The sequence below is a fragment of the Mus caroli genome, chromosome 13 (genome assembly GCF_900094665.2).
Source record: "Mus caroli chromosome 13, CAROLI_EIJ_v1.1, whole genome shotgun sequence".
Taxonomy (NCBI): domain Eukaryota; kingdom Metazoa; phylum Chordata; class Mammalia; order Rodentia; family Muridae; genus Mus; species Mus caroli.
The window spans coordinates 44,294,511-44,310,176 of NC_034582.1; the positions used below are offsets into that span (position 1 = coordinate 44,294,511).

General features: G+C 49.8%; 1 protein-coding gene across 7 annotated transcripts in view; it reads right to left on the reverse strand.

Moving 5' to 3' along the window:
• Nucleotides 1-15,666, reverse strand: part of Wnk2 (WNK lysine deficient protein kinase 2) — a 107,713-nt gene that overhangs the window by 23,735 nt on the left and 68,312 nt on the right. For all 7 annotated transcript variants that reach the window (XM_021180038.1, XM_021180037.1, XM_021180036.1 and 4 more), the window contains 8 exons: nt 14,520-15,059; nt 10,739-11,032; nt 10,229-10,278; nt 9,189-9,357; nt 9,005-9,121; nt 6,294-6,464; nt 6,136-6,181; nt 5,464-5,583 (listed from right to left, as the gene is read on the reverse strand). In XM_021180038.1, the coding sequence (XP_021035697.1) occupies nt 5,464-5,583; nt 6,136-6,181; nt 6,294-6,464; nt 9,005-9,121; nt 9,189-9,357; nt 10,229-10,278; nt 10,739-11,032; nt 14,520-15,059 (1,507 nt within the window). The remainder of the gene's footprint in view (nt 1-5,463; nt 5,584-6,135; nt 6,182-6,293; nt 6,465-9,004; nt 9,122-9,188; nt 9,358-10,228; nt 10,279-10,738; nt 11,033-14,519; nt 15,060-15,666) is intronic.

A 15,666-nucleotide genomic window follows, 5' to 3' on the forward strand; every position in this document is an offset into this window, starting at 1 on the left:
AGAGAAACCCTGTCTTGAAAAACCAAAAAAAAAAAAAAAAAAAAAAAAAACTTGGACATGAATTTACAAGGTAAAGGTGTCGAGGGAAACAGTAAGCTATATTTTCTTCCATGCCCCCAGAGCAAGGCGAAACCCAGAACCTTCCAATCCACCAGTGCCCGGTGTTTGGAGCATTTGGAACATAGAATCAGCAAAGAATCCAGGGAGTAAACACCCTGGGCATCATGTAAGACACAGTCTGACAGTATCCTGCCTGCTACAGCACTCGAGGTCCTAAAGGCAGTCACAGGGACCATGGTGAGAATCAAGGGGAGGGCACAGGTTGTAGCACATCTCAAACCCATTTCTTACTTTTGAAATGGAAGCCGTGTCCTTTCACAAACATGAACATAATGTGCAAGACTGGCTGGGAAGTTGGCTCCATGGATAAAACGCCTGCTCTCCAAGCATAAACCTGAGTTTAGATCCCCAGTGTCCACCCAGAAGGCAAGCATGGTGGTACACGCCTATAATCCCAGTGCTGTGTGTGTGTAGACAGGTTGATCTCTGCAGCTCACTGGACAACCAGCCTAGACAAATTGGGAAGTTTCAGAATCAATGAGAGGCCCTTTCTCAGAAAATAAGATAGCTGTCTTAAAAAAAAAAAAAAGAAAAAGGTGGAGAGCAGCCAAGACTCCCAATACCAACTTCAGCCTTCTCACGTATGTACATATGTAGACCGCTACGTAGACATGTGCAAACATCATACCAGCACATAGTCTCTCATACACACGTACAATGAAAACCATAATCTGGAGTGGCTACTAGGATCTGAAGCCCCTCTCTTGTCCCCAGATCCACACAGCGCCTCCATCCCTACCACCAAAAGTCAATGACAAACAAGCTCTCCCTCCTGTGGTATTGAGGGCACTGGCATATCTCCTAAAGAGTGTGCTTGCTTCTATGGTCTGAAATGTTCTATCTGTAGGTGGCAGTACATGGGTGCCCTTGTCCAGCAAGGTACACACCCAAAGATGCAGCTGGCCACAGAGGACCTCTGGCCGATAAGGCACCTCCAAGGTGGGGATCGGTGTCCCTCCTATGGAAGTCTGTTAATGCTCACAAGCCCTCTTCTTCCTCTCTTGGGGAGTGGGAGAGGTCTGGCTTCTGATTGTGTTAACAGTTAACATGAAGTCAACCCCTTAAAATTCTCAAATGCACAGCATGGTACTAGCTTGCATAACTGAGTGAAACCTCCTGCATAGTCACTGTCTGTCCTGTTAATCACCACCCTGACTATTCAGCCATCTCCTTAAACTACAGTTGCATGCAGTTGTGCTTTTACGAATGGCTTCTCTCATTCGACACAACACCCCCAGGAATATGTTGTTGCCAATGGCTGGATTTCCCTTTTAATGGCTCAGTAGTGGTAGTCTACTAGGTATACACATGTTCTCTCTGTGCAATATTCTGTTAACATTCCATTTGTTTCCGTGTCTTTGAGTATGGCAAATGATGTTGCATGAACATGGGAGAGCAGATATTTCTTCCGGAATATGCTTTCAGCTCACTTGAATATTCCCATATGTGGGGCCGCTAAATCATGTAACAGTTCAGCTTTGACTTCTTGAAGAAACTGCATGCAGCTTCCTATAACATCTGTACTAATTTACATTCTCACCAGCTGTACAGATGGCGCCCCACTGCTCCACATCCTTGCCAGCATTTTCTGTCTTTTGTCGTTCTTCTGTTTTTACATCTGTGTGCAAGCGTGCACACATATCATGGCATTGGTGTGGTGGTCAGAGGAATCTTGCAGAAGTCGCTTCTCTCCTTCCACCATTTGGGTCTAAGATCTAACTTGGGTCATACAGCTGGAGGGCAAGCATGCTCATCCACTGACTGTCTCAGCTGTCTCAGCTGTGAGCCACCGTGTGGTTGCTGGTGACCAAGCCTGGGTCCTCTGTAAGTGTTCAGGTTTTTTGTTTTAATTTTGTTTGTTTGTTTTCTTTTTTGAGACAGAGTTTCTCTGTGTAACAGAGCCCTGGCCGCCCTGGACTTGTTTTGTAGACCAGGTTGGTCTTGAACTCACAGAGATCCACCTGGCTCTGCTGGGATTAAAGGCATGTTCTACCACACCGGGTTCTAGCAGAACGTGCTCTTCACCACTGAGCCTTATTATTTAAGTTTCTAGTAGTCACATCTATTTAGCTCAAGTTGTTAGATTTCTTACTCCACTTTAAAATTTGTGCCATTTAAAGTTTATCATTTTATTATTTTCTAGGGATTTTTCTTCCTCTCTAAAGCTTTTTTTTTTCTTTTTAATCTTCATTTTCTTTCTTTTCTTTTGGATTACTTGATTTTTTTTTAATTTGGTCTTATTTATGATGATTTTGAGTACATATTTTTGAACAGTTCTTTTAATGGTTATGCTAGGAATTTCAAAGCACATACTCAACTTCCCAACCTTCTTAGTCTTCATTGGAACACACAGCCCATCCAGAGCCACTTCAGCTGGAATGCAGAAGCCTTACAAACACAGATTACGTTGCCTGCCCTCCCACCGCTGTGTTCTGTATCTACGCAGATGAGAAGCTCATCTGCTTCATGGTTCTGAATTTCAGCTGCCACGTTTCAAATGACTTAAGAGCAGAATGGTCTGTTATAACCACCCCCTGATACACACACACACACACACACACAGACACACAGACACACATGGTTGTTCTTCCTACATCCTGATGGCGCTGCCTGGAGTAGTCTCCCTTCTGTCTAAAGATCCTGAGTCTTGCAGAGTAGGTGCTCTGGAAGCAAATTCTCTCAGTCATCTTTATTTGAGAATGGCACCATTTTGTTTCTGTCTCTAAGGGGCATTTTCTCTGAAGACAGTGGTCTTGGGGCCTCTCTTTCACTCCCTTTCAAATGTGTTGGCTTCTGGACATCATGGCTCCCACTGCTGCTCTCTGAAGTTCCCCTTCTTTTTGGTGACATCATTTTGCTGGCTGCCTTTGCTTTCCAGCAGACCGATGCTGTGTTCAGGCATGGTTTTCTCCAGTCTCACCTGCGTGGGGTTTGCTTGGTTTCCTAAATATCCAGGTTCCACCTCTGGCAAAACTTGAGGTGCTTTCAGCATGACTTTCTCTACATCTTTTCCTGTGCTCTCTTTCTTCCCGAGCTCTGCACAACGTCAGAGCTTCAGCAGGCCTTTGAAGCTCTGCTCATTTTACCCCACTTTTCTTCCCTGTGTTCCAGCTACATAATTTGCAGATAACTATTTCAATTTTTAGTGTTAAAACTTGCATGCATTCTTCTCTGTCTCTTTCTTCCCCTGACACCTTCTTAACATTTGTTTCAAGAATGTTTGTGACTGTTGGTTCAGTCACATTTATAATGGCTGCTTTGAGAGCCAGATCATCGAACTTCTTTGTCATCTCACTAATAGGCAGGTTGGCTGTTTCCAGAAAGCTGACATTTCCTAGGTTTCTACTTGCCAAGTAATTTTGGGTTCTATTTTCAATATCTTGAATGACATATCAAACTTAAAATTTTTTTTTGCTGCTATGGTGAATGCTGGTATTTTTGCTTCAGCCCATGGTCAACATGACCAGGAACAATAACCTACAAATTGCAGTCGGCCTTCTGTGAGCCATGGTTACAAGCTGGTTCAATTTTCAATACTTTTTTTTTTTTTTCAGGACTAATCTATTTGAAACTGATACAGTCTCTCGGAAGCCAGTCAGAAACCTGGGTAGAGTTTATCCCTTAGCTTAGTTCCCAGTTTTATATGCTAATCAGGGTGCCACCTGTGTGTGCACATGCACACACACACACACATGCACACACAGCCCCTGAGAGTGTATCAAAGGCTTCAGCTTCCTGATACTATCTTCCAAGTTTCTCCCATTTTGTGCCCTTGTGAGATACTTCTTGATTCCCTTGGACTTCCCGCTCTGAACCGCACTGGCCAGAAACCAGCCAGTTTTATGACTGTGCCAAGTCGGGCTGGGCAGTGGAAAACAGGAAAATCAGCAGGTTTCAGGGATGCTACTACATACAGCTCCAGAGTTCTCCCGTCAAGGTTCAGCTGGCTCCTGCCCCATAGGTTTCCATAGGCACCAGGATTCCTCTCTGCAAGCCTGCCTCTTGACACAGCCTCAGCAGGGACACCCAGATGCCTGGCCTTTACAGCCCTTCTCTCTCCAGTGTAGTGGCTGCGGCCTTGCTTAGACACTCCTGTAGGCTGGGAGATGGTCCCAGTTACAAAGGGGCCAAGCAAGATTCAGCTTATATCTGGTATCTGTACCCCAAATTCGGGCCTGATAAATTTTCGCTGTCTTCAGATTTCCAGTGCCTTTGCCATGTGACTGTCAGAACTCATCAAGTATTTGGGTTCTCCTCTGTGGATAATTAATACAATGAGCATGTCTGTCACCTACTTTTCCACCCCAGATCCCCACCATATTCAAACTTTCTATGAATGGTTTCCAGGCTCATCAGTTTGTAGATGAAGGGCGAGGGTTTAACTGCGTTCTTAAGTGCCACTTCACTATCTGTTGATGGCACACCACACTGTGACACTCCACGGTCCTTCTACTTTATGGCATGCTAAAATGTACCTGCCTTGTGACCGAGGTTGGACTTTCCTCAAACCAGGGAGTGTGTATAAGCCAAGGAAAATGGATTATGGGAAGAGACCCTCATTGTGAAAGTCACTCTTCGAGTGAGGTCACCAGCCCCTGGCCTCTCAGGAGAGGCTGAGCTCCCCGCCAGTCATCCTTCACTGAACCTTACTAGTAAGATAACCTTCTCCCAGTGGTAACGGAATCTCCAAAAGTACGATGCAATTCCCTGCAAACATACAACCAGGAGACAGGCTAACTTACATGTCCTCTTCATGAGTGCAGTATGATGGAAACCCAAGCTATTTCATGACCAGTTTTCTTGCCAAGTGATGAGGAAACAAAGCTTACGTTTGTTCCAGTGACTAGTTCAGCCTTCTAAAGCCACAGATACAAAAATCAAGACTTAGCCAACGGCGCTGAAGGAAAAGTTTGCAGATATCCGTGGAGACAGGTGCAGGCAGTCTCAGAAGACTAGCACACGGACTCTCATCTACACGACAACCGAGAATTATGTAGTCTCAGAATCCCACCTCCCCATGCAGAGAGCATGTCCACCAAGGGTGTACTGAAGGTGACAAAGACAGGTGGGAGAGTCACTATATACAATCATTATGCTGGCACCTCTTGTGAGTGGCACATATGATAAAGACGGCTCAGGCCAGTGCTGCCCTGATGGAAACAGTAGAGAACAGGAAGAAGTGGTAACATGGCCTGCAGGCTGTCCTGAGCTTTGGAGTGACAGTATGGGTCAGCAGCAGCAGCTTTCACGGTACTCAGTACCCAACGTGTCCTAGCACAGGGCTGGACAGACAGAAGCTCCTGGGTTGCTATGGGCGGGGGTCTGGGTTCTGTGCATTCCTACCTTGGCTGGCTTCTGGCTGCAAGGAGCTTAGAGGAAGTGGGGGTGATGATTCAGAAGTGTCTGTTGCTGGGTGTTCAGCCACTGGACAGATGATAAACCACCTCTTTCCCGTGTGCAAGACTGAGAAAGAGAGCACAGAGAGGTGCTGAGAGGGAGCCGGTACCTCCAGGCTAGGGGGCGCCGTACCACACCCCATGAGGCACACTAAGAAGCTCATTCCATCTGTGAGCAGGGACTCAAGCTCTCTCTTATAATCCTAAGCAGCTTCGCTCCATGGCTTCCTGCAGGCCCCTTGAAAGGAGGCCTTGGGAAAGGGCTTCCATTGGCTCCTTTCAACCAGAAGAGTGTAGGATGGGCACCCAGTCCAGGGAGCCTCACTGGCTGCTGGAGACTATCAGAAAGGCTTGATTTCAGTTCTTGGGATGTCTACAGCACCAGCCTTGAAGGAATTGATGGCAGCCAGAGGTTAGTAGCTGCTGGGACAGGGTAGCCATAACCAACTGAGAGACCAACATCACCACTCCCACAATCCTTCTGGTGCAGTGGCCAAAGCCTGGTGCTGCTATGCTCAACAGGGAACTTCTGTCAAATGCCTGCTTTAGAGCACAGAGGATACAGGGAAGCGGTTCTTCCCTAAGACGGGCCTGCCTTACCTTTCCGAGACAGACTTACCATTCTGCTGATAGACAGGGGCATTGGCTTGGGACTGTCCGTTCTCCTGCATGAGGGAAAGGGATTGTGGGTCAGAAGCCTTGCTCACTGAGAGCTTTTTTTTCTGAGCTTCTTGCCTGCTGCATTCACCAGCATGCCCTGGGGACCTGGGCTCTCACCTCCCCCGTGGCCAGACCACAGGTACCCAGGTGTGGAGGGCTGGTCCCTGTATCAGAGCCATGGTCAGCATCCGTGTCCTCACTGAGCATGTCTTCTGCCTTGTCCATGACATCCTTCATCTGCTCGATGAAGGTCTCTCGCTCAGCGGGCAGGATAAAGTCATGCTCTACCTACAAAGAGACATGGGACTGCAGGTGACATCCTTCCCTAGACTATGGCTGCTTGAGGGCTCTATCAAGGATGCACATACCTCTTTCCTGCCCTAGGTATCAAGGGAAGTCAAGACAAAGGGCATGCCCCCTGGTTGGGTCTGAACATCCAAGGGAGAAAGTTAATGGCCCAGGAGACATGGGAATGTAGTTGAAGCTGAAAACCCTATCCCACACAACCAGATGGCCTCATGTGGCATAGCTTTCCTGGAGCAAGAGCTGAACCCCAGGCTAGCTCAAGAATTTCCAAGATAGGTACACCAGTACTAGGTTTTGGGCAGAGGGCCTAATAGGGACTCAAGCACCAGACAATGAGCCACACCTATTTTCCCAATAACAATAACAATACTATTATTTGTTTGTTTATTTTCAGATAGGGTCTCAGTGAGTAGTCCTGGCTGTGCTAGAACTCACTATGTAGACCAGGCTGGCTTCTAACTTCCACAGATACTCCGCCTCTGTCTTCCAAGTACTGAGATTAAAGGTGTGCACCACTATGACTGGTTCCCCAGAAATCTTTCCTATTGGCTGTCTTTACATTTCGTCTTCACAGAGCTCTTGCCTTACAGCCACATGGCTCTCTTCTCAGCTCTTCCAAAGTTGGCCAAGGCAGACAAAACTGAACTGAACAGGCAGATCTCTGAGTCCCATCCTTGTGGCTGTCCCAGTAAGGAACAATACCATGATCTCTCCAGCTAATCATCTTTGGACCTTGGTGTCCAAGCACAACAGGGCTTTCCAGCATCCACTTATACAAGATACTGTCCTCCTGGCAGGCTAGGTCTGAGTCCAGAAACCCATGATTCTATAAAGCCTGCATTGGCTGCCTCCTCATGGTCAAGAATTTCTTGTAGAATTGACTCTCTTCCATTCCTCACCCAGAAGTAGAGAACAGCAAAACAGCCCAGGCCTGGGATAGGAAGGTAACTAGAGGGCTAATACCACAGCCTAGATACCAGGGCCTCCGGGCTAACCTCACCAGGATACAGTCACTGTCCTTAATGCTCCCGTGGGCAACCTTGGCCCACTGTGTCTTGGCTACCTTAGGCAGATTCAGCGTGACTTATCTCTCCCTGGACAAAGAGCTCTAGGGAGACAGCAACTGTCTTCTTTCCTAGGGCACTCCAGTACCAGCTCTTTCTAACCATTCTTCTCATTCATACAAGTGTGTAGCCTCATACATGCCTGGACCATCCATCCTCTGTGGGTGAGCCTGCGGCTCCTACAAGATAGCTGAAGAGCAGTGTTCTTCCAACCACCTAGATAAAACCCCCAGGAGTACCACTACTCCCCCAGATGAGGCTGAGGCTGCCCTCCTTAGCTACGCACCCCTGAGTGTGGCTTGAAGCCTGTATGTAGTCAAGAGCACCCAGATACGTGCGTGACGCAGGCTGAAGCATGCAAGAACATATGGAGTGCTGCAAATCTGGCAAAACTAAACAAAAGCCTCTTATGGCTTCCTGATAGGAGTATGTTTCTTCTTCTTCTTCTTAAAGAGAAATTAAAGAGATCAAAAACACATTTAAAAATACAAAAGAGAAAAACTTAAAACTTCAGGGTTCAAGTATAAATAGAAACCAAAACCAAGCTAATTCAAACATCTGGTTTCCTCTTTACAATGGTCTGCCAGGGTAATAAGCCCAAGACCCAAGGAATGGAGGGTCCCACGTGTGGCAAGATGGTCCCAGATGAGGCAAAGCTTGTCTAACTAACACCTATGATGATTAATACTAATCATCAAGCCAAAGGACCTGGAATCACTCAGGAGACAAAGCTCTGGGCACTTTTTAACTTTAGGGTCACTGAGGTGGGAAGGCCCATCCTAAATGTGGACTGGAGTGCCGGACTGAGTACAAAGGAGAAAGCTGGCTGGGTACCCGAATTCCTCTCTCTCTGCTTCCTGACTGTGGGTGCAAGGTGACAAACCACCTCACACTCCAGCTGCCAAGACCTTCCCTAGCCGTGAGCTAAATTAAACGCTTCTTTCCTTGCTTCTGTCAGGTGTTTTAACTCCCACGGCGCCCCCCAGTCCACCATCGACACCTGTGCTTGCCCTGGAGCCTCTGGATGCCTCCAACCCCAAAGCAAGGGGCAGGGAACAAGGCAGAGGGCCGTGGGAAGCATGGATTGCTCATGAACTGTCTGTACAGTTACATACTGCTTGGTGGGGAGTTCAAAGAAGGGAAAAGCAATAGGATGAGAGGAGGGTTAGAATCCAGGGGAAACCTGAGACCAAAAGGATGCAATTTAGATTGAGAACTGTACAGGTGCTTTACATCTGAATTGTCCTTACCAAGGAGTCTGGGGAAGAACCCACAAAAACCACCTGCAGGAAGCTGATGCTCTCCCTGGATAGCCACAGCTCTGGGGACAGTTGCTAAGTTTTGTGCCCAACCCACAGGCCACCCAGACACCTCCATGTTGGACCGAACTCAACGTTTTAACTCTTACAAGAGCCTAAGGACTTCAAGGAGGCGGCCTCAGCCCTGGCCCAGCCTTACCATGTACGTGGCAATCTCATCCGGAGCGTCCCCATCGAGGTCAAACTTGAAGGTCACCATCTTATGGTTATGCGTTTCCAGCTGACACTCCACCATCTTGTCCCCCGTGTTACATACCTGTGGGAAGCCATGATCAGATTGCAGAGGAATTCATAACCACGTGCCCCAAACAGCAGCCACTCACATTCAGGATAGTGAGCCGGGGCCGGCTGGCCCTCTCCTGCCGTGAGCGTGCACGAGTGGACCTACGGTGGTGTTTCCGGGCAGTCCTTCCCTCCAGCCTGCCCCCTCCAAAGGTGCCTTCACAGCTGTCACTCAGATCTCTTCCAGAGGTGACATCAGAACCTCCAAAGCTGAGGGAAAACCAAGAATGTTAACAGCATTATGTGGATTACCAGAAAACCCACTCTAGTCAGTCCAGCCTTGGAGCTTTAAAGCCTTAAGTGCCTAAAGTTGTGACCTGTAGAGATGAAGGTACCCAGCCTTCAAGGGGAGCCAAGACCTCTCTTCCTCCAGTACCCATTCAGTATCACCCAGGGGCCAGGGGAAGCACTAGCTTCCCTGTGATGGGCTGGATGGTCCTGTAGGCCTTTTGCCTGTGAAACGGGTCTACATGCTTCACTTTGCCCATGGGAGCAAACAAGACCTCAGACACTCTAGGCTGTTGTGAGGACTGTAGAGTCTCACATGAGCATGGAGTCCTGCATGCACAACATCCAGTTTTCTGGGATGGGGGGATCCCAGCTAACTCCCATACCCACTTCAATAAAACCAGCACTGCTACCCAGGATCACAGGAGGAGAGACCTGAACATCTGGGCCTAGGCATACCATAGAGTACTGAGGCTCTGCCCATTATCTTCCCTTTGTGGAATGTCCTCACCACAAGGACTAATGCCAGGACCCACAGCTCAGCAGGGACCAACAACAACCAGACCACAACCTGGACTGACAAGGTCTAGTACCAGGACCCATAGCCTAGCAGGCAGAGGCTGACAGCAACCAGGATTCATCCTGGATTGACAAAGATCAGAAAGACAGTCCCTGAGCCACTCTGGGTCAGAGTTGGAAGGGGGGGGGGGCATGATATCTGTTAAAAATCCTGATAGTGTCCTGGCAAACTAGGGCAGGATCTGAATGAGTGTGCCAAGCAGTACTAGGCTGGGCCAAGCTGGCTCCTGAGCCTGCACCCCCCACCCATCCTGAGGGCAAGGTAGAGCGGTACCTCTCAGAGCTCTGTGGGGGGCCAGGGGGTTTGTCTTGTGAGACCTGCTCCTAAAATAAGAACAGAATAAAGAGAACAGGGTTACACTGTGCGGATCTGCCTCCCCTCGGTGGTGAGGCCAGCCACAGCATGCAGCTGACTCCCTGCCTCCTCTGAGGCTCTCTCCACACAGGGCCCAGTGTGTGGCGAGGGTAAGCTTGAAAGGCTTAGAGGCAAGCAGATTCTTGAAACCCAGGGCTGCTTCCTTCCACAAACTGCTAACCTACTTTGATCATTCCTTAAAAAGGACACACAGGGTTTGTGAAAGCCCTCGGCAACCTGCATACGGCTCTCTGAGGAAAACCCATTTCTGAAATTCATGCTTGTCCTCCTAATGTGGGCCAGTACAGAGGGAGAGAGGCAGAGCAGCTTGCAGTATCTGTTCCAGAGAACACTGTGCCTCAGGCAAACTTCCCTCACCTCGACGGCTGAGACCCCAGGTGGCTTGAGCAGGGAACAAGGGGCACACACCTCTTGAGCCACTTCCACCATCAGCTGGACTGCAGGGCAGGGGCTAGCAACTGCAGGCCCAGTGGGCAGAGGTGGGTTTGTTGGCAGGAGGAGTGCAGAGGTCTGTGCGGGCGCACTCTGAGAAGCTGCGACCACTGTAGGGGCCAGAGAGCTGGGGACCTTGGGCAGGAGCTCAGGGACAGTAGGCAGCAGAGTATCTGGCAGAGGAGGGGAAAGGACAGCAGGCGGCAGGGACACAGCAGAGACTGGAGCAGCAACGTCCGCGGTGTATGAAGGAGGGTGGCCCAGCAGGACCTGGGGGGCACAAGGGATAAGAAGAACACAGGCTGGGTACCAGGGGGCAGTGGCAGAGGCTGTGCCCAGCCACATCAGTGAGCACACAGGTTAGGCAGGATGAAGAAATGACTCTTTCCTATCCACGTGTTCCCCGGAAGCAATCCTTGCCCAAAAGCACATCTGGAATAATCTGGATTTGGCAGAAGGGATCGTACACGAGCCTCCTCACACACCTCTGTGTGGGAATACATCGATCGGCCTAGACGCCTAAGAACTTCAGGAGAAGCCCAGATGAAGAGTCACAAGGCAACACACACTTAGTATCTGAGCTGGGCTCTGGTGGTTTCCCTGGCATATCAGTGTCCTGCTTCTCTGGCCTTCAACCTAGTTCAGAGCAGGGGGTAGCTGTTTCTAGCCACAGGTGCACCCTAAGAGTGCTCAGGTACCTGCCATCTCTCAAGTGATGCAGAAGTCTAGCTATACTTCCCCCTCTCCTGCCCCGTGGGTGTTTCTCTCTAACACTTCTTTGGGGAATCCAAAGTCAGAGAAAGAAGAGGCCATAGATTTCAGTGTGGCAACACACCATCCACAGCCCCGGGGGGTGGGGGCTGAGAGATTGGAAATTCAGTCACTATCTCTCAGGAAAGGGAACAGCAACATTCACTTAGACCTGTACTTGGTTAGCCACCCCTGCAGGGTCAGGGGCCACTTCTTTTCTGCACACACACACTCCCTCTGCTGGAAGAGATGCCGGAGGGCAACCAGCCCAGCTCATCAATAAACTTTTAGAAGCTAAACCTATTAAAAAAAATTATTAGGGGGTCAGTGTCCTGGATAGTTTTGTGTCAACTTGACACAAGTGAAAGTCCTTAAGAGAGGAGAGCGCGCCTCAGTTGAGAAAGCGCCTCCCTAAGATGAGGCTGGAGGGCTGGGGGCCAGCCTGTAGAACATTTCCTTAATTAGTGATCGATGGGGAAGGGACTAGCCCACTGTGGGTGGGGCCGTGCCTGGGCTGATGGCCCTGTGTTCTGTAAGAAAGCAGGCTGAGCAAGTCAAGGTGCCAAGCAAGCCAGAAAGCAGCGCCCTCCATGCCCTCTGCATCAGCTCCTGCCTCCAGGCTCCTGCCCTGTGTGACTTTCTCCTGTGATGATAGGTGACACGGAAGTAGAAGGCAAATAAACCCTCTCCTCCTCAAGCTGCTTCTGGTGACAGTGTTTTGCCACAGCAATAGTAACCTCAACTAAGACAGTCAGCAAGATGGCTCAGCGGGTAAAGGCTCTGCCATCAAACCTGATGACCTGAGTTTGATCCCTAGGACCCACACGGTAAGAGGAGAAAATCAACTTCTGCAAGTTGTCCTCTGACCTCTACATGTGTACAACACATGAACAACTCCACCTATTAAATAAATAAATAAACAAACAAACAAGCAAGCAAGCTATTTAAAAATAAAAAGAAACCAGGCCTGGAGATTGAGCACATACTGCTCTTGCCAAGGACCCAAGTTCCTTTCCCAGAATTCATGTCGGGCAGCTCACAACAATCTGTAACCCTGGCTCTACAGGGACCCAGTGCTTCTGTGGACACCTCCGCTCATACATACGAACATACCTAGACAAATTATTAAAAATAAAAACAAATCTTTTTAAAGATTAAAGGTAAATTAAACCCCTAGAAGCTCTATTAGTCAATTGAAGAACCCACCAATCAATCTGCAGCAACCAGAAAGGCCAGCAGGAGAAAAAAGGCCCAGGACACAGAGACGGTGCCAGACCCTGCTCTCCTGCACCCAGAGNATACAGATGGTGCCAGACCCTGCTCTCCTGCACCCAGAGCATACAGATGGTGCCAGACCCTGCTCTCCTGCACCCAGAGCATACAGATGGTGCCAGACCCTGCTCTCCTGCACCCAGAGCATACAGATGGTGCCAGACCCTGCTCTCCCGCACACACAGTCGCTGCTTAGCCTCACCCCAGCCATCAGTGAGCTCAGCAGACACTGACAACTCACTCTTGCAGCTCACTCAGTGAGAACACAGGACCAACAAATTTCTTCCCACTGGCTTTTCAGACAAATGTGTTCTGGGGGCCAATAAACACAACTCCTGCCCCCATCTCCAAACACAACTGTCTCCAGAAATGAGAAAGTGGGACGTCGAATTGAGGGGGTTGTGTACGCGCTCTGAGTGAGCAGCACAAAACTGAGCCACATATCATCTGACACCAGGCTGTCCCCCTGGACACTTCACAGCAAAGCCAGGAGGAGGTGTCGGTTTGCATCAGAGGTTCATATGTCAGGGGACGTGCCTCAGCTTCAGAGCTGTCGAGGTGTAGTGTCGGGGTAAGGTCAAGTTTGGAGAATCTCTCAGGTGAAAGGGTCAGGTGGGAAGATGAGAGAGAGAGAGAGAGAGAGAGAGAGAGAGAGAGAGAGAGAGAGAGAGAGAGAATATATGAATATGAAGGGGGGGGCGGGCGCTGCCACATCAGTCACCCAGTGGGAGACATCCCAGTAAAGAAAGCTTCTAATGAATGGTCTCTGAATTCAGAGGGAGGGAGGCCCAGGTCTGCTTTCTTTTCCCCTTCACGTGGGTTTAAACAGAACAGACCAGAAACTCAAACATAAATGCCCTATGCAGGTGTGTGAAGCTACATGGCAGGCCTCTTGCAACAAGGCAAGCATCCCTATATACCACACATCTGTTCATAATCAGCCTGGCACACTGTACCAATCTCCACCTGACACCAGGGCAGTTGAACATCATCATCTTCCACCCGGCAGCTCAGTATCCTCAGACCCCCTTACTGCTCTCTGCTTTGTTCCCTCTGTTCACACAGGAATGTGCATTCTGCTTTGCTTTGTGGTCCGGGAAGGATTAGCCTAGGGTACATGCAAGTCCTGGTACCCACAGAGGGGTCACTTGAGGCCAACAGGACTGCCAGCACTGGCCTGAGGCTGAGGGAGTGCTCAACCACAAAACAGAGGTAGGGAAGGAGTGGGGAACACGTCGGCCATCCTGATGCCCCCAGCTCCCGAAGAGGCAGCCGATGTTCCACTGCCTCAGGTCTCTGTCTCCAACATTCTCTTCATAGGAAAGGCTAACTGGGGCCCGAAGATGGCTTAGAGTTAAGAGCACTTGTTGTTCTTGTAGAAGACTTGAGTTCCATTCCCTAGCATCTACATGGTGACTTACAACCATCACTCACTCCAGTTCCAGGGAACCTGACACCCTGTGCCAACCCCAGGCAGGTACATAGATAGTACATTACTTACAAGTAGGCAAAACATTCATACACATAAAATTAAATGCATGCTAAAAACAATAGAGAGAGAGAGAAAGGTTAACCACAGGACAGAACTGCCTTCCTGCCTGGTCCTATGTACCTTTGAATTTAGGTACTAATAGGAGTCGTGGCCTTGTAATGGGAACAGCTCAAGAACATCTTAAAACTAGTCCTCAGGGATCTCCAGGCACTGAGTGTTAAGTCCACCCCGACAGTGGATTACCTGGGTCCCTGAGGCAGCAGTTGGAACAGCCTGCTCAGGTAGATGAACGACACTGGGCTGGACAGGCTGAGGAGGCACAGGTGAGGCCAGCTGCGGAGGGGTGGCCCGTAAGCTCTGCACCGTGTGGTGGGGTGAGGGTGGGATGTCTCCAGGTACCATCTGTGGAAAGGCTGCTGGGTACACAGGCTGGGCTGGGATCTGGGTTGGGATCTGGGCCACCGCTGGATGGATAGACAGTGCAGCCACACCCTGCGGGGCCACGGCCAACAGGGGGATAGCAGCTGGTGCATTTGGCACGATGGTCTGACAGGGCACAGCCAGGGGTGTTCCAGGGGGGTGAGGCAGCTTGACAGCCTGCAGAGGCAGGGCCGGTGATGTGGGCAGGGGCGTTGTGAGGCTTGGCAAGATCACAGCAGGTGAGAAATACTGAGGTGGTGGCACGGGGGCCACGTTTGCGGCCGGCAGGTCAGTGAGGGTCTGAGGGAGGCCATCGAGTCCTGTTAAGGGGGTGATGGGGGGGACCACAGGCATCTGAGGCATCTGAAAAAGGTATAGCAGCACGTTAGTCAGGCTGCCATCCGGGGGCCTGCAGCATCTGTGGGAAGTGGCTCAGCCTCCCAAACAGCTGCTAGTGATGAAGTGGTTCCTAGTAAGCTGCCATAGAGCATTATAAACACGGTCAAGCAGAACAGGAGATCCACGTGCTGGATATGCCTCTGGCACCAGCATGGAGCAGTCGGTGTGTCCAAATCTCCAATGGGCTGGCTGGTGGCTCCAAGGGAGGTAGGATTGCTCTCATATGGAATCAGAGGATGACCACAGGGCTCTTACTATCAAAGCTAATGGGCTAGCCTAGACACGGAGTTTCTCATCAGCCCAAGGTCTCATCCTGTGAACTCCATGGAAGCCAGCCCCTTAGAGGGCTCTCAGCATAACCTTTGATAGGTGAGGCAATGCCATTCACTTCCTGTAGCATCCGGCTGGCCGGCCGGCTGGCCGGCCTGCCTTCCTTCCTTCCTTCCTTCCTTCCTTCCTTCCTTCCTTCAAGATTTATTTATTTTACTTATATGAGTACACTGTAGCTGTCCTCAGACACACCAGAACATGACGCCAGATCCCATTACAGATGATTGTGAGTCACCATGTG